This window comes from Coregonus lavaretus (genome assembly GCF_964263955.1).
Source record: "Coregonus lavaretus genome assembly, chromosome: 28".
NCBI lineage: Eukaryota > Metazoa > Chordata > Actinopteri > Salmoniformes > Salmonidae > Coregonus > Coregonus lavaretus.
Window position 1 is genome coordinate 3052954 of NC_140015.1, and position 24181 is coordinate 3077134.

The 24181-nt window shown below is 45.4% G+C and overlaps 1 protein-coding gene across 1 annotated transcript; it reads left to right on the plus strand.

The window, feature by feature from the left end:
* On the plus strand, positions 1 to 23775 carry LOC311104222 (uncharacterized protein). The gene is made up of 11 exons (XM_084145961.1): positions 1 to 297; positions 760 to 826; positions 1421 to 3601; positions 5301 to 5402; positions 5785 to 5876; positions 6072 to 6154; positions 11259 to 11405; positions 11579 to 11784; positions 19732 to 19906; positions 20601 to 20691; positions 22080 to 23775. The coding sequence occupies exons 3-11, from the start codon at positions 1838 to 1840 to the stop codon at positions 22099 to 22101; spliced, it is 2682 nt and encodes an 893-aa protein (XP_084002087.1). The 5' UTR covers positions 1 to 297; positions 760 to 826; positions 1421 to 1837; the 3' UTR covers positions 22102 to 23775.
* Positions 23776 to 24181: the final 406 nt, after the last annotated feature.

Sequence of the window (24181 nt, forward strand, 5' to 3'; positions counted from 1 at the left end):
TATTCATATGTTAGCAACAACTGTTATAAAATGATAATTATATCGCGGATATATAAACGAATTGTATAAAACGCTGGAGCGTAAAATATAGGGATATAAATTAAAATTCTAATGTAAGCCAACGAAAGATTGCTAGTTGTTTTATTAATAGCTGGCTAGCTAATAATAATAGCTAGGTAGCTAGCTACATATTAGCTAGCGATTCGCCTGTTGGCTGTAGCACATATGGGAGGCGCAAGTTAACGATTAACTAGCTAACTGTAAAGTGGACACTATTTTGAAGACAAGCGTGTACAAGTGGGTAAACATAACATTATTTCAATTAGCTAGCACCCCTTATTCAATGATAATAGCCATAGCCTAGGTAGCTACTATAACAAACGATAGCTAGATACTGTTATTTAATTAAAACAGCTAGCTCGCTACCGTTACATGGAATACATTTTAGCTACATTGTTGAATATTGGCTAGTTAGCTACTTAGCTAACTGCTTTAAGCTGGTGCTTTTTATTTAGCTAGCTAACATGGTTCTGTTAAGAAGATGGATGGCGTTACTGGCTCGCTGTGATGGGGGTCGCTAGTTAGCTCAGTAACGGTTACGCTAACTAGATTGTTTATCACGCGATGTGCTGGTTCTTGTTGCTAGTTAACTAAGCTAACATGACCACACTGTCTGTCATTTTGCCATGTCCACGCACTATCATTATTCTGTAATATTAGCTATCTAGCTAGTTAACTGTCTCTCCTCCTCTCCTTTAGGTTATTTTAACGGTCAAGCACTGGCCTCGAGTTTCTGACGGAGCCGACAATGGTTTGTGAATTCCAGGTAACTGCATTAGCCAGTAGTACTAACCAGGCTCTCTGGATTGTTTACATCCAGCGCCAGTGTGCAAATTAGCTAGGTAATGTTGCTAGCTAGTTAGCTGGTTTCATACGCAGTCAGTTGTTTAGCTACAATAATCTAGCCAGCAAGGTAGTTAATTAGCTATGCCACACTACCTTTGGCTTTGCTACAGTGTGTGAAAGTGATTAAGCAACTACTTATCTGAACACTGACAAATCAGTTGGTGTCTCACAAGCAACCATTTGGATCTTCACATCTAGCTACCTACCATTATGTGAAGATCTCTAGCTAACTAATTAAATGGGTTGTCAGTCAAACGGCTTGCTTATCAATTTGTTATTGTTTTTGTGGATGTAAAGCATTGACTCAATTTAAATCAGTGACAATTGACACAACTGTTGTGACCAATAGTCTAACAGACAACTACAGGTGGCAACTGGTGCTAGTGGTATTTGTATTAGTTACACAGTTGATTAGATATTGTAGATCATATTAGAGTTGGTTATGGCTCTGGAAAATATATGTAACAGGTGATGTGATGTATCACCATTGATTATGCTTGTATTGTTTTCACAGGCTGCAGTTGTGTTCTTGTGGATGTGTGGTGGACCGTAAGCAGGGCGGCCACTTGTGAACCTCACCTATTTACCTCGCCCCTTTGTCCTATACCTCCTCCCTGACACCGATTTTTCCCCCCGTCTTTTATCATAGACATTTTAAAATATATGATAGCATGTTGCACAGAGACAGACCCCCTATATTTCTACCTCTTCTCCGTCTGTGCTCAGCAGTGTGTTACGGTAGTCTTTTATCTGAAGTTTTTAAATGGGGGTGAATCTACTATGCCTGGCGTAGTACGGTACTTGAATTCCCACCCATTTGTAAATTAGCCCTGATGAGCTGTGCAGGTTTCATTTATCAACCTTAAGTGATAAACCAATCAGCAGCCGGCTAGTTGGCCAATCAGCTCCCCCCCACCCCCTCCTAGGTAGAATGAACGGCTCTCTTTTAACCCCACCTAGCCCGCGGGCAGCCAACTCCTCCCCCCTGCCCCCATCACCCTCCCCCCCTCCGTCCCCCTCCCTGTTGCCCCAGTTCCCTCGGCCACCCCCCCTGCCCCCTCCCTTGGCCCCTCCCCTGGCCCAGCCTCACCCCTCCTCACTGTCGGACACCCCCACGTCCTCCCCCTGCCTGAGTTGGACGGAGTTCTGTGAGCTGCATGCCCGCATGGCGGCCAGGGACTTTGCCCGCCACTTCCGGGCATTCCTCCTGGAGAACCCGCACTACTCCCCCGACTCTGCTGCCGCCTTCTGTCGCCGTTTCACTGACCGCTTTGTCCGCCATTTCCAGAGCGAACTGGAGGGGGTGGCAGGGGCGCCGGGTACAGCCCCCGGAATGGAGGCGGGGAGCTGGGCTCCCCAATCAGACGCCACCTCCCTGGAAGAGGAGGCGGTCTCTCCCCCTCCCGTCGCCGAGGGAGCCTCCTACCACCCCTGTGCCCCAGCCAACCCGGTGCGAGCCCTGCCCAAGCCTGCCTCCACACGGCTGGTGTTGGAAACCCGAAGTGGGGACCAATTTCAAGACTCCTATGCTGTCACAACGGTCCTCCCCCCATCCTCCTCCTCCTCCTGCTCCTCCTCAGTGGGAGGAGGAAACAACGGCAGGGGTGCCCCGGTTACTGTTAAACACTTCCCTGGTGTCGGCCCTGGCAACGGAGAAACGACGGCCGAGGAAGAGGAGGATAGCTGGGCGGGCATAACGGTCATGGGGGAGGAGGTGGAGCCAGATGAGGTGGAGGCGGAGCTGGAAGTTTGCTTGGACAATGAAGACCCCTCCCACATGCCCCAAACGCCTGCCTCCCCTTGCTCCGACACATCCCCTCCCCGCTCCAAGGGTAACGGCACCCCGGCCTCGGCAGGAAGCCAGTCCAAAACCAAACTGAAGAAGCGCTTCTCTCTGCGGAGTGTTGGGCGCAGCGTGCGGGGCAGTGTCCGGGGTATCCTGCACTGGCGCAGCTCATCCAGCGACTCCCCCCAGAGCTCCTCCCAGCTGCCATCCAGCTACAGCTACACCATGGGGGTCCAGGACGCTGCCACTGGCTCTTCCCCCAAGAGGAACTCTGGCACCCAGCCCCCCACGCCCACCTCTTCCATGCCTGTCTCCCTCTCCCTGCCCCTCTCCCTCCCCCACTCCTCCTCCTCCTCCCTGCCCCCGTCTTCCTCCAGCAGTGCCACCTCACTCTCGCTATCGGAGGCGCGGGACCGGCGGCGGAGCAATGGCGAGGGGGGAGAGAAGGAGAAGTGGAGCCACCGGCTGGAGAAGCTGCGTCTGTCTCGCTCCCCGCCCCCCGTTCTCTCCTCGGCGCCCACTTCGGCCGTGGTGTCGCCTTTCTCCGGCCTGCCCCCCAGCAGCAGCGCCACCCTGAGGAAGACGGGCCGGCTGGTGAGGGAGGGAGGAGTCAGCGTCAGCTCCTCCATGCCAGATGAGTTTGCTGGGAGCCACGGTGGTTTCCCTGGCTTTTCCTTCGGCCTGCTGCACCACGGCACACAAGAACACAACAACGCTGGCACTGGCTTAAACAACACCTTGTCCACCGCTAACGCTGCTCAGACAGCCTCAGTGCAGCCTCTCGTCCCCGGGGGCACTGTGGGCTGGAGGGGCGGTCGGTGGCACAAGTGCCGACTGGTCCTGAGGGAGAGGGACAAGGAGGGGGAGCGGGGCGAGGAGTACTATCTGGAGTTCTTCATCCCGCCTAAAGTGAGTGAGAGACCTGTTCAGTGCAACTCAATATTAGGAAGGTGTTCTTAATATTTGGTATACTCGGTGTATATAGCTGCCAAAAAAAATCACATTTGATAATGATACATTTAATAATACGTTTGAAATGTTCTTTTTATGTGAACATAATTAATGATGAACTTGCATTTTCAAGTTGACAGTTTTTGTTTAATGCCCTACCAGATAACACTGCCATATTGAGAAATACAATTATTGGAAGATAAAGTTCACATTTGTAATTGTACTACATTATTGTGATCGCATTATTTGTGACAAAAAGAAGATGAAAACTTAATGTGCAATTTAACAATGCTTATTATTAACCTACAAATTACAACATTTTAATTCAAATCCTTATTGGGTGAAACTATTATATATTATTCCTCCCATTTTTGATTTAATTTCCTCATTGTCATTTGTTATCCTGGCCACATTCTTAACAGTTTAGCCTGTCAATCGATCGCTGTGGGTGGGATTGTCAGGGAGGAGCAGGATATTTGTCACAGGGTTGGTAGGGTTTTCAGACCTGTTAAGGAATTATTGGGGGTGGGATTTTCAGGGAAGGGAGTAGATTAGTAATCGAGTCATTAAAACACAGTTTCAATATAATTTATTGTGGAAAAGTATACTGAACAAAAATATAAACTCAACATGTAAATAAAAGATACCAGAAATGTTCTATATGCACAAAAAAACGTATTTCTCTCAAATTCTGTGCACAAATTTGTTCACATCCCTGTTAGTGAGCATTTCTCCTTTGCCAAGATAATCCATCCACCTGACAGGTGTGGCATATCAAGAAGCTGATTAAACAGCATGATCATTACACAGGTGCACCTTCTGCTGGGGACAATAAAAGGCCACTCTGAAATGTGCAGTTTTGTCACACAACACAATTCCACAGATGTCTCAAGTTTTGAGGGCACATGCAGTTGGCATGCTGACTGCAGGAAAGTCCACCAGAGCTGTTGCCAGAGATTTGAATGCTCATTTCTCTAACATAAGTCGCCTCTAACGTCGTTTTAGAGAATTTGGCAGTATGTCCAACCGGCATCACAACCGCAGACCCGTGTAACCACGCCACCACAGGACCTCCACATCTGGCTTCTTCACCTGCGGGATCATCTGAGGGGGGTGCTGAGGACTATTTATGTCTATAATAAAGCCCTTTTGTGGGTAAGAACTCATTCTGATTGGTGGGCCTGTCTCCACAGTGGGTAGGCCTATGCCCTTCCAGGCCCACCCATGGCGGCACCCTGCCCAGTCATGTGAAATCCTTAGATTAGGGCCTATTGAAACATTTCCATTGACTGATTTCCTTAAATGAACGGTAACTCAGTAAAATCTTTCAAATTGTTGCATGTTACGTTTATATTTGTGTTCAGTGTAGTTGTGTTCTGTCCATAATATTGAGTCCCCCGTTAAGAAACGGTGTAGAATTGCAGGATAAAAACACAACAACATGCAACACATTTCTTGGGGGGGGGGGGGGGGCATCAGAGTAGATTGTGTGTCATTGATATAACACTGAGAGGCATGAGAACCTGTCAACATGCTCCTTTGGAATGCTTGGAAATTAATTATATGTCATTGGCGGGCATTGTGAAAATTGCACAATTTCTCTGAGCGCACAGATGGTGTCTTATTCAATGGTCTTCTCTGTCCCCCTGTCTCTCAGTCTTCCAAGCCCAGGCTGACTATCCCATGCTGCTCTATTGTGGATGTGAGGAGCACCACAGCCCTGGAGGTGCCTGACAAGGAGAACACCTTCCTCCTGCAGGTAACACTGCTCTGCTCTGTCTATCCTTTTCATTTCCCCTATTTATTTATTTTTGTTCTCTCTCAGTTCATTTCGTTCAGGTAGTCATCTCCTGTTCAGCTTGAATCTGTAGACTGACTTGTATTTCTCTCTCTCACCCCCTCTCTCTTTCTTACCCCCCTCTATCTCACGCTCTCTCTCTCATGCCCTCTCTCGCCCCCTCTCTCTGTCACCCCCTCTCTCACTCACCCTCGCTCTCAACCTCTCTCTCCCCTGTCTCTTTCTCACCCCTCACTCTCTCACCCCCCCTCTCTCTCACGCACTCTTGACCCCTCTCTCTGTCGCCTCCTTTCTCACTCTCTCCCTCTATCGCTCTCTCTAACCCTATCTTTCTCTCTGTCAGTTGGAGGGACAGGTGCAGTATGTGATTGAGACGCGAGACGCTGTGCAGATGAGAGCCTGGTTGAGTGACATCAGGAACGGTATATGTATCAGGTAAGCAAATTGTGTGTTAAGTAATACATGTAACAGTTTTCTTTCAAGTCAGTGATTAGGGAGGGGAGAGCAGTGAGTGAGAGAAGAGGGACCATAAATATGCTTGTATTCACTGACTGTCGACTATCGATGAGGTCAACAGAAGTCGAAGCGACACCCCACCTAGAACAAGCTTTGTGTATCTTGACTCTACAGTGAACAGGAGGACATAGAAGGCGTGTGTGGGGGACCCATGGACATCAGTGGAACGCCAGAATTCAGTGACCGCCTCTCTCAAGGTGAGTGGGACATGACAAATCGATCCCTAGACACCTCCCCAAGCTACTACTCTTAGACCAATATATACCAACCAGTCAATCGCGGTCCTAGTCGACTGGGCATTCCTAGTCGATCGCCAAACATTTCTGTAGAAAAGCCATTGATAAAGCCTGTTGGTGGTAGGTGCACTTGATTCAGCTGCCCTGCGCGCCGGGTAGGCAAAGTGTTCCCATTTTGAACCACTTCATTTGTCTGAAGGAACAAACTCCGTCTACCCGGCAGACCCGTAGAGCTAAATCAAGTGTGCCTACTGCGCTGGCCAATCGGATAGCTCAAATCACTGTGCCAGCAGCTTCCACTACCCCACAGCAAAGTTTGATACTAGCCTAAATGAGATTTCATAACTTTTAAAACCCTGACCAGAGAGACTGTCAAAGAATACAGCAAAGAGCTGCTGTTTTTATGATTCAAGACTTTAAAAAAACATAAAACATGCTTCTCCCTACTTCCACTCATGCTACAACCAGCACCGCAGCTGCAATGAATGAGTAGCCAAGTGTATCGATATACCTGCATTTTTATTATTAACGGCTCGTCGACTAATATTTCACTTTCTCTGGTCATAGGAACAACATGAATTTGTGCATGAGGCAGAAATAATGCAGTGTGACTTGAGTTTGGTCATCAGGTGGAAGACTGTCTCCCCACTCTCTGGTCAGTCTCACCGGAGAGAAGGAGAGAGCAGGGACCGTGCGAGCCGGACCCTCTGCTCACCTTCTCCCTTCATCCGCTGAGACTGACCATCAGATGCAGGTACAACTAGACATGGAAACGGTTTATGAAATGCACATTCCTTTATTTAATATAATATGTGTATGATGCCTTGTCCTTTGGTGCTGCCGATGTAGCCTGTAGAGAGAAACACAGTTTGTGAGTTCACCGGCAATTCATTTGGTTTTGGCAGCAACCATTTGTTTGTTGCGCTGCATTTAATGTTTCTTATAATGCCTTTTCTTATCAATGTTACCATTCAAGTGCACAGGGTTCGGTAATCACTATGTAAAGTAAAATAATTGTTTGCAAACGTAGCCTACCTGTGAATTGTTTGTTCCTCTGTCATGCTCCTGCTGAGACGGGAGGTGGGTCAAACGGAGCTTCTTCTTCTTTGGGACTTGGTTGGCGGATCACATCCAACTTTTAGGTGCATACACCGCCACCTACTGTACTGGTGTGAGGCCATTCACGGCCTACCTACATGAAATGATCTGATACGGTAATACAAAATAGAGAAAAGGGGAGATTGCCCTGCAAACTATTAGCCCTCTCTACAAAACCCACCACCCCATTCCACTATTTAACCCTATCTAATCCAACTCCAGACTAATGGTCTGAGAGGACATAACCTTACCACTCAACACCCCCCTGCAACTGTTCTGCAGTATATCCTCGCAATCCCAAGTACTTCTCTGCCACCTCTATTTTCTGTGATTTTCTACAATTAACAACCATGGCTATAAATGCTCAAAAGTCCACCGTACTGAAGCACATATTCTTCCCATCATTCTCTTGGTCTCTGCCTACTCACAGGAATCCTCTCAGGATCCCTCACCCGGTCCCCATCTTCCTCTACCACTCTCTTCACTGCTTCGGCATACGACACTTTCTGTGCTACTTTAACCCTGGTAACCTCAATCTGCCTTTCTCTCACCGGACACCTCCGATCTCCAGCCCCATGGGCACCCCCACAACTAACACACACAACTTTCTCCATGGATAACACACATTCCTTAGTCTCATGCCCTCCTGCACACTTCTCACATCTAGGCATCTCCCTCCTACATACTGCTGCAACATGCCCATAAACTTGACACCTAAAACACCATTGTATTTTCAGAACAAACGCTCTCACGGGGTAATTGACACTTCCTACCATGACCTTATCTGGCAAAGACTGCATCAAAACTCAGCATGACAGACAATGTCTTCTCCGGTTCTCCACGCTCTCCACCGGATCTACAACTCACCAAACGGCGGTGTGACAGACACCGGGAATCTTCAATTTCAGCTGCTCCTCCTCAACACTTAATGCCACCCCCGTTATCAGTCCTTTCAACGGCGCCCTGCTCCGCAAAGCAAGTCACAATTATTGTCCCTAATCACGTAATCCGGAGCGCCCACTCCCTCTGGGCGGAGGAAACACAATAAATCATCACAAGTCCACTCCAAGTTACTTACCTTCACCAACTCAACAGTCCCCAACCTCTTCTCCACCCAACCTGACACCACATATGGATCAGCCAAAATACAAGGATCCATTCGCTCTACAAATCTCACTCCCACTGGGCCAGAATCATCCTTATCATCCTCAGGACAAGGCCCTGAGAAATGTTACCCCAATCCATTTATGCTTTATGCAGGGTCCTACACAATTTATTGAAATGGGTTTGTATTTAGGAATGTTTGATTCATTGCCTAAATACACTGAACAAAAATATGAATGCAACAATTTCAAAGATTTTACTGAGTTACAGTTCATATAAGGAAATCAGTCAATTGAAATGAATTCAATAGGCCCTAATTAATGGATTTCACATGACTGGGAATACAGATGTGCATCTGTTGGTCACAGATATCATGCAACGCGACACATCTCCTTCGCAGAGTTGATCAGGTTGTTGATTGTGGCCTGTGGAATTTTTGTCCCACTCCTCTTCAATGGCTGTGCGAAGTTGCTGGATATTGGCGGGAACTGGAACACGCTGTCGTACACGTCGATCCAGAGCATCCCAAATATGCTCAATGGGTGACATGCCTGGTAAGTATGCAGGAAGAACTGGGACATTTTCATCTTTCTGGAATTGTGTACTGATTCTTGCGACATGGGGACGTGCATTATCATGTTGAAACATGAGGTGATGGCGGCGGATGAGTAGCATGACAATGGGCCTCAGGATCTCGTCACGGTATCTCTGTGCATTCAAATTGCCATCAATATAATGCAATTGTGTTCGTTGTCCGTGGCTTATGCCTGCCCATACCATAACCCCACCGCTACCATGGGGCACTCTGTTCACAACATTCAGCAAACCGCTTGCCCACACGATGCCATACACGCTGTTTGCCATCTGCCCGGTATAGTTGAAACTGGGATTCATCCATGAAGAGCACACTTCTCCAGTGGCCATCGAAGGTGAGCATTTGCCCACTGAAGTTGGTTACGACATTGAACTGCAGTCAGGTCAAGACCCTGGTGAGGACGACGAGCACGCAGATGAGCTTCCCTGAGACGGTTTCTGACAGTTTGCAGAAATTCTTCAGTTGTGCAAACCCACAGTTTCATCAGCTGTCCGGGTGGCTGGTTTCAGATGATCCCGCAGGTGAAGAAGCCGAATGTGGAGGTCCTGGGCTGGCGTGGTTACACGTGGTCTGCGGTTGTGAGGCCGGTTGGACGTACTGCCAACCGCAGTGGTCTAAGGCACTGCATCGCAGTGCTAGCTGTGCCACTAGAGATCCTGGTTCGAATCCAGGCTCTGTCGCAGCCGGCCGCGACCGGGAGACCCATGGGGCGGTGCACAATTGGCCCAGCGTCGTCTAGGGTAGGGGAGGGAATGGCCGGCAGGGGATGTAGCTCAGTTCGTAGAGCATGGCGTTTGCAACGCCAGGGTTGTGGGTTCGTTTCCCACGGGGGGTATAAAAAAATAAATAACAAATACAAAAAAAATGGGGGAAAAAAATAGTTATGTATGCACTAACTGTAAGTCGCTCTGGATAAGAGCGTCTGCTAAATGACTAAAATGTAAATGTAAAATGTTCTCTAAAACGACGTTGGAGGCAGCTTATGGTAGAGAAATGAACATTCAATTCTCTGGCAACAGCTCTGGTGGACATTCCTGCAGTCAGCAAGCCAATTGCATGCTCCCTCAACTTGAGACATCTGTGGCATTGTGTTGTGTGACAAAACTGCACATTTTAGAGTGGCCTTTTATTGTCCCCAGCACAAGGTGCACCTGTGTAATGATCATGCTGTTTAATCAGCTTCTTGATATGCCACACCTGTCAAGTGGATGGATTATCTTGGAAAAGGAGACATTTTCACTAACAAGGTAGTAAACAAATTGTGCACAAAATGTAAGAGAAATACGTTTTTTTGGCATATGGAACATTTCTGGGATCTTTTATTTAAGCTCATGAAACATGGGACCAACACTTTACATGTTGCGTTTTATATTTTTGTTCAGCGTATGTTTATTGTGCTGTTCAGGCCTTTATGTAAGATAATTGTTACCATTGATTTGTGATTGGTCTAAAATGGTACAGTCCAAGGTGAGGCCTGATGGGAATTGTACTTGAAACCCTGCCAGACAGGACAAGGGTAAGGTTGCCATGATGGCTGTACACTAAATATTTTCAGCTATTGATTGAAGCCTGGTTTCTTTGGAGCTCAACTTATTATTTGATACATTTTCCAGTTTATGTTACAGTTATTGTTCTGTTTGTACATAGTGTACAGTGTTTCAGCGGCTTCACCTCACCGCTGTAAATAAACACCCTCATTCTGAGTTTGCACCGTATGGAAGTGTTTGCCTCCTCACTGAAACCTCTACCGCTAGGGTGGCCTCCGTTACAGTCCTACAATAAACCTAATTCCTAAAGAACTGTTTTTATTTGATTAATGTTGCATAAAAAAAATAAATATATATATTTTTAAAAACAGTTCTGAGCTGTAAAGCTCGGCTTGCATTTTTAAATTGAACTTGACTCAGAAAAGGTTGGTGACCACTGCACTAGACAATCTGTAAGAATCTACAAACAGCAGACATGTAGCATAAGATAAGGAGGAGGTACTACCATATTCCTTACCTAGCCAATCCTATGACTGCACAGGATAGGATCTAGGAGCCCATTAAGGATTGTTGTGTGATGATTTCCCTGTGTTTCACAATTTTTTGCAGCTTTACAAATATACAGTTACAACACTTAACACCTGATACAGAAAGCGAGACGAAAAAAGTTGTTTTAACTATGAGTCCAACTTTGCGTTGCTATTTGAAAATACAAGAAGAGCGGTTTATGTTTGGTTAAATAATAAGTAAAACTGATGTTTTTGCTCCTGTCGTGTTGCAGTGTGTTATGGAGGTGTGGGCGGCTCCTCCGCGCTGATGGACCCTCTCCCCCCAGAGTTACCGCCCCGCGCCCCTCTGGACGAATCAGACGGACGTGGGGGCGGAGCCGGCCTTGGCACACCATTTGCGGAGACGCCAGATGCCACAGGTGAAGGCTGCTACGCACAAACAACACACACACACACACACACACACACACACACACACACACACACACACCAGAATGTACAGAGCAAGTCTGGTGACACCTTTTTTTTAATCTAATCTTTTCATCACTCCCCCAATCCCTCCGCCCCTCAACCATCCCTCCTCACATCCCAGGCTCCTTCCTGTTCTCAGACGTGGCGGAGGCAGTGGAGCACCCTCTGAGCGAGTGCCAGTGGTTCCATGGGACGTTGTCGCGCCTCAAGGCAGCCCAGCTGGTGCTCGCAGGGGGTACGGCCAGCCACGGCGTCTTCCTTGTGCGCCAGAGCGAGACACGCCGCGGGGAGTACGTCCTCACCTTCAACTTCCAGGGCAAGGCCAAGGTACAAGAGACAGGGGGAGGGAGAGTGTGTGTGTGTGTCAAATCAAATCACATTTTATTTGTCACATGCGCCGAATACAACTGGTGTAGACTTTACCGTGAAATGCTTGCTTACGAGCCCTTCCCAACAATGCAGAGTTTTAAAATCAAAATGAAATAGTAACAAGAGGAATACAATAAGATACACAAGAATGGAGCTACATACAGGGAGTACCAGTATCAGATCAAAGTGCAGAGGTACGAGGTGTTTGAGGTAGATATGTACATGAAAGCAGGGTAAAGTGACTAGGCATCAGGATAGATAATAATAAGGTATTTGAGGTAGATATGTACATGAAAGCAGGGTAAAGTGACTAGGCATCAGGATAGATAATAATAAGGTATTTGAGGTAGATATGTACATGAAAGCAGGGTAAAGTGACTAGGCATCAGGATAGATAATAATAAGGTATTTGAGGTAGATATGTACATGAAAGCAGGGTAAAGTGACTAGGCATCAGGATAGATAATAATAAGGTATTTGAGGTAGATATGTACATGAAAGCAGGGTAAAGTGACTAGGCATCAGGATAGATAATAATAATGTATTTGAGGTAGATTTGTACATGAAAGCAGGGTAAAGTGACTAGGCATCAGGATAGATAATAATAAGGTATTTGAGGTAGATATGTACATGAAAGCAGGGTAAAGTGACTAGGCATCAGGATAGATAATAATAAGGTATTTGAGGTAGATATGTACATGAAAGCAGGGTAAAGTGACTAGGCATCAGGATAGATAATAATAAGGTATTTGAGGTAGATATGTACATGAAAGCAGGGTAAAGTGACTAGGCATCAGGATAGATAATAATAAGGTATTTGAGGTAGATATGTACATGAAAGCAGGGTAAAGTGACTAGGCATCAGGATAGATAATAATAAGGTATTTGAGGTAGATATGTACATGAAAGCAGGGTAAAGTGACTAGGCATCAGGATAGATAATAATAATGTATTTGAGGTAGATTTGTACATGAAAGCAGGGTAAAGTGACTAGGCATCAGGATAGATAATAATAAGGTATTTGAGGTAGATATGTACATGAAAGCAGGGTAAAGTGACTAGGCATCAGGATAGATAATAATAAGGTATTTGAGGTAGATATGTACATGAAAGCAGGGTAAAGTGACTAGGCATCAGGATAGATAATAATAAGGTATTTGAGGTAGATATGTACATGAAAGCAGGGTAAAGTGACTAGGCATCAGGATAGATAATAATAAGGTATTTGAGGTAGATATGTACATGAAAGCAGGGTAAAGTGACTAGGCATCAGGATAGATAATAATAAGGTATTTGAGGTAGATATGTACATGAAGGCAGGATAAAGTGACTAGGCATCAGGATAGATAATAATAAGGTATTTGAGGTAGATATGTACATGAAAGCAGGGTAAAAGTGACTAGGCATCAGGATAGATAATAATAAGGTATTTGAGGTAGATATGTACATGAAAGCAGGGTAAAAGTGACTAGGCATCAGGATAGATAATAATAAGGTATTTGAGGTAGATATGTACATGAAAGCAGGGTAAAAGTGACTAGGCATCAGGATAGATAATAATAAGGTGTTTGAGGTAGATATGTACATGAAAGCAGGGTAAAGTGACTAGGCATCAGGATAGATAATAATAAGGTATTTGAGGTAGATATGTACATGAAAGCAGGGTAAAGTGACTAGGCATCAGGATAGATAATAATAAGGTGTTTGAGGTAGATATGTACATGAAAGCAGGGTAAAGTGACTAGGCATCAGGATAGATAATAATAATAAGGTGTTTGAGGAAGATATGTACATGAAAGCAGGGTAAAGTGACTAGGCATCAGGATAGATAATAATAATGTATTTGAGGTAGATTTGTACATGAAAGCAGGGTAAAGTGACTAGGCATCAGGATAGATAATAATAAGGTATTTGAGGTAGATATGTACATGAAAGCAGGGTAAAGTGACTAGGCATCAGGATAGATAATAATAAGGTATTTGAGGTAGATATGTACATGAAAGCAGGGTAAAGTGACTAGGCATCAGGATAGATAATAATAAGGTATTTGAGGTAGATATGTACATGAAAGCAGGGTAAAGTGACTAGGCATCAGGATAGATAATAATAAGGTATTTGAGGTAGATATGTACATGAAAGCAGGGTAAAGTGACTAGGCATCAGGATAGATAATAATAAGGTGTTTGAGGTAGATATGTACATGAAAGCAGGGTAAAGTGACTAGGCATCAGGATAGATAATAATAATGTATTTGAGGTAGATTTGTACATGAAAGCAGGGTAAAGTGACTAGGCATCAGGATAGATAATAATAAGGTATTTGAGGTAGATATGTACATGAAAGCAGGGTAAAGTGACTAGGCATCAGGATAGATAATAATAATAAGGTGTTTGAGGAAGATATGTACATGAAAGCAGGGTAAAGTGACTAGGCATCAGGATAGATGATAATAATAAGGTGTTTGAGGTAGATATGTACATGAAAGCAGGGTAAAGTGACTAGGCATCAGGATAGATAATAATAAGGTGTTTGAGGTAGATATGTACATGAAAGCAGGGTAAAGTGACTAGGCATCAGGATAGATAATAATAAGGTATTTGAGGTAGATATGTACATGAAAGCAGGGTAAAGTGACTAGGCATCAGGATAGATAATAATAAGGTATTTGAGGTAGATATGTACATGAAGGCAGGATAAAGTGACTAGGCATCAGGATAGATAATAATAAGGTATTTGAGGTAGATATGTACATGAAAGCAGGGTAAAAGTGACTAGGCATCATGATAGATAATAATAAGGTATTTGAGGTAGATATGTACATGAAAGCAGGGTAAAAGTGACTAGGCATCAGGATAGATAATAATAAGGTATTTGAGGTAGATATGTACATGAAAGCAGGGTAAAAGTGACTAGGCATCAGGATAGATAATAATAAGGTATTTGAGGTAGATATGTACATGAAAGCAGGGTAAAAGTGACTAGGCATCAGGATAGATAATAATAAGGTATTTGAGGTAGATATGTACATGAAAGCAGGGTAAAGTGACTAGGCATCAGGATAGATAATAATAAGGTATTTGAGGTAGATATGTACATGAAAGCAGGGTAAAGTGACTAGGCATCAGGATAGATAATAATAAGGTATTTGAGGTAGATATGTACATGAAAGCAGGGTAAAGTGACTAGGCATCAGGATAGATAATAATAAGGTATTTGAGGTAGATATGTACATGAAAGCAGGGTAAAGTGACTAGGCATCAGGATAGATAATAATAAGGTATTTGAGGTAGATATGTACATGAAAGCAGGGTAAAGTGACTAGGCATCAGGATAGATAATAATAAGGTATTTGAGGTAGATATGTACATGAAAGCAGGGTAAAGTGACTAGGCATCAGGATAGATAATAATAATAAGGTGTTTGAGGTAGATATGTACATGAAAGCAGGGTAAAGTGACTAGGCATCAGGATAGATAAATAGTAATAATAAGAGTAAAATAAAGAACAGACCAGCAGCATCAAATTACGTGTGTGTGTTTTGTGTTGTCGGTCTGCGTGTAGGTGTTGTGTGTGTATGTAGTGAATGTGTGTGGGTTTTGGTTTTGTGTGGGAGTGTCAATGTAGTGTGTGAGAGTGTATATATAGTCTATTGAGTGTGCGTAGGGTCAGTGCAAGATGCAGGCATTGCAGATAGTTTGGGTATCATTAATTGACTATTTAGCAGTCTGGCTATTTAGCAGTCTTATGGCTTGGGGGTAGAAGCTGTCTCTGAGCCTGTTGTTCCGAGAGCCGATGCTCTGGTACCGTTTGCTGGATGGTAGCAGAGTGAACTGTCTATGACTTTGGTAGCTGGAGTCTTTGGCAATTTTTCTGGCCTTCCTCTGACACCGCCTGATATAGAAGTGATGTACTGGGCTGTCCGCACCACCCTCTGTAGCGCTTTGCGCATTTGCCATACCAAGCGGTGATGCAGCCAGTCAAGATGCTCTCGATTGCACCAAGGGACTTGAAGCTCTCGACCAGCTCCACAACAGCCCTGACGATGTGGATGGGGACATACTCGCCCCTCCGTTTCCTGTCGTCCACGATCTGCTCCTTGGTCTTACTGACGTTGAGGGAGAGGTTGTTGTCCTTGCACCACACTGCCAGGTCTCTGACCTCCTCCTTGTAGGCTGAATCATCGCTGTCGGTGATCAGGCCTACCACGCCGTGTCTTCAGCAAACTTGATGATGGTGTTTTAGTCGTGCGTGGCCATGCAGTCGTGGTTGAACAGGGAGTACAGGAGGGGACTAAGTACACACCCCTGAGGGGCCCCCTTGTTGAGGGTCAGCATGGCAGAGGTTTTGTTGCCTAACATTACCACCTGGGGCCGGCCCGTCAGGAAGTCCAGGATCTAGTTGCAGAGGGAGGGGTTCAGTCCCAGGGTCTCTAGCTTGGTGATGAGCTTGGAGGGGACTATGGTGTTGAACGCTGAGGTGTAGTCAATTAATAGCATTCTCACATAGTTATTTACCCTCTTGTCCAGGTGGGAGAGGGCAGTGTGAAGTGCAATTGAGATTGCGTCATCTGTGAATCTGTTTGGGCGGTATACGAATTGGATTGGGTCTAGGGCAGGGGTGTCAAACGTCCTGCCCGCGGGCCGGATCAGGCCCGCAAACGGGTTTAATCCGGCCCGCGAGATGATTAAAAATAAAAATAAAAAATGTAATAATAATTTTGTAAAGTATAAAAATGCGCTGCAATTTTTTCAATAAAATAAACTGCTGTTCCAATTGCGTCCACTAGATGGCGCAATAGCAATTGTGTTAAGCAAGCAAACTGTTTATACCGGGGCAGAGCAAGTAGGTCAAGCACGTGCAGCCAATGAGCTACTTTGTTTTGCCCGCAATATTTATTACGGCTTCTACTTTTAACATTATGTGCTTTGGCACCCTCATTGCCCCAATATGTCTCTGTCAAAAAAGAGAAAAGTGGACGCAGAGTGTTCCAAGAAAAATGGTCATCCTATTTTTTTCACGGAATTGAATGGGAAAGCTGTATGTTTGGTGTGTTCAGAGCATGTTGCAGTGCTGAAAGAATATAACCTTCGTCGCCACTATGTGAGTCTTCATGCCGACAAATATGACAACTTTCAAGGACAGCGGAGATGAGAGAAGGTGAATGAACTGTTGGCGGGTCTGAAGAAACAGCAGTCTGTGTTTACTCACAGCCGAGACATCAGTGACGCTGCAGTGAAAGCTAGCTACCTCATTGCTAATGAAATCGCAGTGGCTTCAAAACCATTTAGTGAGGGTGAATTTGTAAAAACATGCATGATGAAGGCAGCAGAGATTGTGTGCCCTGAAAAGCGGCAGGCTTTTGCAAATATCAGCCTGACAAGAAACACAGTTGCAGACAGGATTTCCGATCTTTCAGTGGATTTGGACAGCCAGTTGAAGCAAAAAGTAAAGTCATTTATTGCGTTTTCGGTTGCAATTGATGAAAGCACGGACATTAGAGATGTTGCACAACTGGACATTTTCATCCGCGGAGTTGATGACACATTGACCGTCACCGAGGAGTTCGTGGAGTTGGTGCCGATGACAGATACAACGACAGCAGCTGATATTTTTACCGCACTCGTCGGCGCGCTGGACAGGGTCGGAGTGGACTGGTCCCGCGCTGTCAGCCTGGCTACAGATGGTGCGCCCTCAATGATCGGGAAAAAGGCAGGCGTTGTGACAAAGTTCAGAGAGAAAGTGCAATCTGCAAATGGAGGACGTGATTTTTTGACTTTTCACTGTATTTTGCACCAGGAGGCTTTGTGTTGCAAGTCATTAAAGATGGATAACGTCATGAAGGTGGTCATCCAAACTGTTAATTTCATCCGATCCAGAAGCCTGAATCACCGTCAGTTTGACAGCCTTCTCAGAGAGAAAGACCACATCTATGGCCTGCCATACCACACTGAGGTAAGATGGTTAAGCCGAGGTGCTGTGCTGAGGAGTTTCTTTGATTTACGAGAAGAAATTGAACAGTTCATGGAAGAAAAGGGCAAACCAGTGTTAGAATTTCATTCTGCAGAATGGATGCAGGACCTTGCATTTATGGTGGATGTTACAGAGCACCTGAATAACTTGAACAAACAGCTGCAAGGGCGCAACAAAGTTGTCACGCAGTATTATGACAGCATACGTTCTTTCAAGTTGAAGCTGTCATTGTGGGAGACGCAACTTGCCGGTGGTGATGCAGCTCACTTCCCCTGTCTGAAAAATGTGTGCGCGACCCAACATGTGGCAGACATGAAGCGGTTCAAATATAAAATAACGGGACTGTTACGGGAGTTTGAGCAACGCTTTCAGATTTATGTTTATATGTTTTTATGTTGATGTGCTATTGTTTTTAATTGTTTTTATTTTATTTGTATATTTAACCTATTCTTGACTCTGTGGTTCTTGCACTTGTTTGGGGAACAGGATTTCATTATTTTTATCTACATTTCTGCCTGAGAAATGACACCCTGATATAGTTCTGTGATCTGTGATATACTTCTGTGAATCACTGAGGCATTGTGTGTTTGTGTGTTCTTTGTCCTCAGAACTTTCAAATAACTTGAGGTGTTTTATGATTAATAGTGATGTTGTGCTTTTGGACACTGTCCTCAGGCTCCAGCTTTATGTTTATATGTTTTTATGTTGATGTGCTATTGTTTTTAATTGATTTTATTTTATTTGTATATTTAACCTATTCTTGACTCTGTGGTTCTTGCACTTGTTTGGGGAACAGGATTTCATTATTTTTATCTACATTTCTGCCTGAGAAATGACACCCTGATATAGTTCTGTGATCTGTGAAACAGTTCTGTTAATCACTGAGGCATTGTGTGTTTGTGTGTTCTTTTTCTTTAGAATTTTCAAATAAACTTGACGTGTTTTATGATTAATAGTGATGTTGTGCTTGTACTATTTTGGACACACTGTCCTCAGGCTCCAGCTTTATGTTGTATGTTGATCGTATTAAAACAAAGAAAACAATCTGAAGTTGTTGTTTTTAAGTTATATATACCATGATTTTTCCGGTCCGGCCCACTTGGGAATAGATTTTCCTCCATGTGGCCCCTGAGCTAAAATGAGTTTGACACCGCTGGTGGTCTAGGGTGTCTGGGATGATGGTGTTGATGTGTGTCATGACCAGCCTTTCAAAGCACTTCATAATTACAGATGCGAGTGCTACAGGGTGATAGTTATTTAGGCAGGTTACTTTGGAGCTCTTTGGAACGGTGAAAATGGTTTGAAGTTTGAAGCATGTTGGGATTACAGATTGGGACTAGGTCGGCGCATGCTTTGAGAACGCGTGTAGGATTCCATCTGGCCCAGTGGCCTTGTGATTGTTAACCTGTTTAAACGTTTTGCTCACATCAGCCACCGAGAGTGAGATCACACAGTCATCTGGAAAAACAGGGATTTCACACAAGGCACAGTGTTATATTCCTCGAAACAAGCATAAAAGGCATTTTGCTCATTTGTGAGTTCTGCATCGCTGGGCAACTCATGGCTGGGTTTCCCTTTGTAATCCGTTATTGTCTGCAAGCCCTGTCACATACGACGAGCGTCGGAGATGGTGTAATAGGATTCCACTTTCCTCCTATATTGTCCTTGTGTGAAAGAGAGAGCAAGACAGTGTTGATGTTTACATGTGTGTTGGAAAGTACCAGTGTCTTTGTATGTGAAATGGGAGGGGAAACAGCTATACCATGGTAAGGGATACACCTGCTAAGTAGCATCCAAGGCTAACCCATAACCCCCTCTCTACTCCCTTCTTTCCTCTATCCCCCTACTCGTTCGCTCTCTCTCGCACTCTCTCTCTCTCCCCCATACCTCCCTTCTCTTCCCTCCCTCGCTCTCCCTTCTCTCTGTCCGCTGCAGCACCTGCGTCTATCTTTGAACGAGGACGGCCAGTGCCGAGTGCAGCACCTGTGGTTCCAGTCCATATTCGACATGCTGGAGCACTTCCGCGTGCACCCAATCCCCCTGGAGTCTGGGGGTGCCTCGGACGTCACCCTCATCAGCTTTGTGGGCGCCACCGCCGTCCGGCAGCCAGGTAACAGGTCAGGGGTGAAAGGTCACAGGATGTTCCACTAGGATGAAACTATACTGGGTTTATACTGGCCTCTAAAGGCAAGTCTTGGGTGTTGTATGTACATTGTATGTCTGGTATATGTGTTTTTTTCATTGTGATTGGGTTACATGATGCTATTACGTCAGTGAATCAATACAGTGTGCGTGTCATCCCATTGAAGATCAGGAGTGTGTACTTGTGTGTGTACAGGCCATAAGTAATGTTGTGTGTGCTAAAACATGGCCACTGCATGATGTTTCTGCCAATGTCATTATAACATAAGACTGGCTGCTTTGCGTCCTCATCCTGTGACCACTACAGCATGGGTGCTTACATGCGCACACACACACTGGAGTGGCTCCGCATGGCTTGGTCCCATCAATTTGCACTGATTTTGGCTTGGATGTTACATCAGCCTATACATGCTCCCACCCATATACCCCTGCCCCTTACAACTGCCCCCCCCCCCCCCCCCCCCCCTCACACACACTCACACACAATTCCAAATCAACCCCTCGCCCCTACTACCCTCTAAGCCCCTAGGCCCTAGCACTCTACCTCCTCTCCTTCTACACCCTTCTTTCAGTCCCTCCCCTTCCTCCCCCCTCTCCCGTGCCTTCCAGAGCTCTGATTGGCTGTCTCTGTTATTGTGTTTTCGTTGGGTCATTCTTCGCAGGCCGGGACAGGGCAGGCAGCCGGCCCACAGTCTGTGATGTCATCACCACGCGCCACCCTGACTCTCCATCAACCCCCATCTCTGACTGTGTGTAAGTGAGACCAGACTCCACAGAGAGAGAGACCGAGAGAGAGAGAGACCGAGAGAGAGAGAGACCGAGAGAGAGAGAGACCGAGAGAGAGAGAGACCGAGAGAGACCGAGAGAGAGAGAGACCGAGAGAGAGAGACCGAGAGAGAGAGAGAGAGAGACCGAGAGAGACCGAGAGAGAGAGAGACCGAGAGAGAGAGAGACCGAGAGAGAGACCGAGAGAGGCCGAGCGAGAGAGACCGAGAGGGAGAGAGACAGAGAGACAGACCTAGAGCGAGAGAGACAGACCTAGAGCGAGAGAGACAGACCTAGAGCGAGAGAGACAGACCTAGAGCGCGGGAGACAGACCTAGAGCGCGAGACTGCGAGAGAGACAGAGGGAGAAACCTAGAGCGAGAAACCTAGAGCGAGAGGGAGAAACCTAGAGCGAGAGGGAGAAACCTAGAGCGAGAGGGAGAAACCTAGAGCGAGAGGGAGAAACCTAGAGCGAGAGACAGCCAGAGAGAGACAGCCAGAGAGAGACAGCCAGAGAGAGACAGCCAGAGAGAGAGAGCCAGAGAGAGAGAGCCAGAGAGAGAGAGAGAGCCAGAGAGAGAGAGCCAGAGAGAGAGAGCCAGAGAGAGAGAGCCAGAGAGAGAGAGCCAGAGAGAGAGAGCCAGAGAGAGAGAGCCAGAGAGAGAGAGCCAGAGAGAGAGAGCCAGAGAGAGACAGCCAGAGAGAGACAGCCAGAGAGAGACAGCCAGAGAGAGACAGCCAGAGAGAGACAGCCAGAGAGAGAGACATAGTGGGAGAGAGACCTAGAGAGACAGAGAGACAGAGAGAAAGAAAGCGATGGAACGCACCATAGCGTGAGTGTAGAGCTAGCTAGAGTGGCCATTCACCTCAGTGCACTGCTCAGTCTTCCAGTGAAGGTAAAGTTTGCACTAACCTTATCTAGAACGGGACCTACCATAGAGTATTTTTGAGAACACAGCTCACTCCTAGAGCAATGACTTGAGAGACCACCTCTTCTATAGAATGTTGTATCTGCTAAAACGTGTAGGGTCATGTAGAATCTTCATAGAACATTTTCGGACGATGCATTGTTTTGTGTTTTAAATTATATGTATTTAATAGACGGGAACAAGGTATGTGTGTGTATGTGCGTGCACAGTGTGTGTGTGTGTGTCTCGACTGATTCCATGACTCACATGGACCTGTCACACAGACATCACGGCCATGACACTCACTCTGTCTCTCCCCTCTTCCTCCTCTTCTCCCTTCTCACCGCTCACTCTCTGGAAATGTCACCTTTACCTTGTCCCCCGCCCTGCCCACCCCTCCTTTATTTACACCTTTTGCCACTCTTTCTTTCTCTGCTTTTCTCTTTCGGCTGTTCTTTCCTTCCAACAGACTTGACCAGCAGACCCCGTAGCCCCCCCCAGCCTCCTCCTCCACCCCTGCCCCCCGGCCGGCCGCCACCCCCAACCCCACCCCAGGAACGAGGGAACGAGACAGAGCAGGGAGGTGGAGGAGGAACTGCAGCAACTGCAGGAGGAGGTGCAGGAGAAGGAGTGGAGGACTGGGAGGAGAGGGAAGCTCCTCTCCGCCAACTGGAGGGGGTGGAGGGCGAAGAGCGGGAAGGAGGGAGGGCAAGAGCCATTGACAACCAGTACTCCTTCTTCTGAGGAGGGAGGGGGGTGTTTGTGCGAAAGGGAGAGTGGAGGAGGTGGGAGTCATAGCCATTCATAACCAGTATTTGTATTTTATTACGAGACTGTGAGGGGAGGGGGTTAGAACGATGTACTAACACTATTAAAACACAAGCATTCTGGGAGATTCAGCAAGATTGAGAGAAAGAGAAAACGGGTGAAAGAGAAGAGAGAGGGATGGGCGCACCTTACAACACTAAAGGTACACTAATGTTTAGCGAGATAAGCTTTTTTGCTGGTACACCTCTTGGTACGCTTTTTGTAGACTTTTGAATCAATTTATGGATGTAGGTAGTGAGAGATATATCCTCTGAACCCAGCAATACCATACCTCAATATCCTGCAGACATTCTACTGGCCAACAGTACACTTTCACAGAGGTAGAGATGAAGGGCAACCATATACTTACAAGGTGTCAAAGAGACTAGGCTAGAACCGGCAGGCAGGATACATATACCTCAGTCACTCTTTCAACCTCTTTCTCTCTGTCTCTCTTTTTCTCTCTCCACTCATTTTCTGGTTTTCTTTAATGGTAGAGAAGTGGCCAGAGGTAGAGAGAGCGATTATATTTTTCCTTCAGATAAAAAAAAATACTTTATTATTGATAATAATAATAATAATGATGATGATGATACGATTAACAATAATGATAATGGAAATAATGATGGTCGGAAATAGTATTAATTTTATTTTGTTTTTTTTAAATGCCTTTTATTGTATGTTGTTTACTCCATGTAATGCGTAACACTTGTTCCTGCCCCCATCCGGTTATTTCAGTTGAAGTTTGTTTGTGCCTTTTTTTATATTGCTAAGACTCATACTCAGTCTTTCCCTCACGCTCATAGTGTCCTCTCCTCCATTAAAATTTATTTTTAATGTGCAGAAATAGAAAATAAGAAAGATATAAGGGAGGGAAAAAAACTTTTTCTACTCGTGCCTTTCTGTGTTGTCACCTCTGTCATACTCCTTCAACCTGTGGCTCGGTTGTGTAGCCATGTCCGTCTGTCTGCCATTCAGTTCAGTGCCTCTCTTTCTTTCTCTTTGTATCTCCCTCCTTCCTCTCTTTGTTTATACTTTTCCTTCTTATGTTTGTCCTCTACTCAGAGCCTTGTAATCATATTTTACACATCTTACCCATCCCCCTGTTCATCCTTTTCAAATTTTGAACTCTATTTGTGCCTTTCTGTCTCGGTCTGTCTCTCGCTCTCTCTTTTGCTGGGACCTTGTGTTGACGGTGGGCAGAGTTTTGTCCAACCTGTGTGGTTAGTTTCAGGTACTACATTGAATTTAATGATATTATATAATATAATTATACTGAAACATTATGGCCTCGTGTGTTGTTGCTTTGGTTCACTGTTATTGTTTCTTACTGAATAAAGGGGAAGGATGTAAATGAATGTTACAGTAATTATTGCAGCGTTGGGTTGTCACTAGTTGCCACAAAGTCAAATGGCTATATCATAAACATTATTGGGAAAAACATCACTTTTTGGTCATAATTTAAGGTTAGGTTTAAAATCAGATTTTAAGAAGATACGTTTTAGAAATAGTCGGGGTTTCGCTGTAAACTAGTGACGACCGCAGAATTGGGGTCTAAACGGTTCAGCGCGTGCACGTTCTTAGATTGTGAATGCGCACATACACACTCGTACACGCCCCCATCAACCCAGTCAGTCAGCCACGCGCAGACTACAACATCTTTGTGGTGCCAAACCGGCGAATTTGTTTTCCCCGAGTTTTAGAATCTATTCAAGTTACAAATGACATGCAATCGGAGTAAGCCATACGCAAGAGTATATCTAC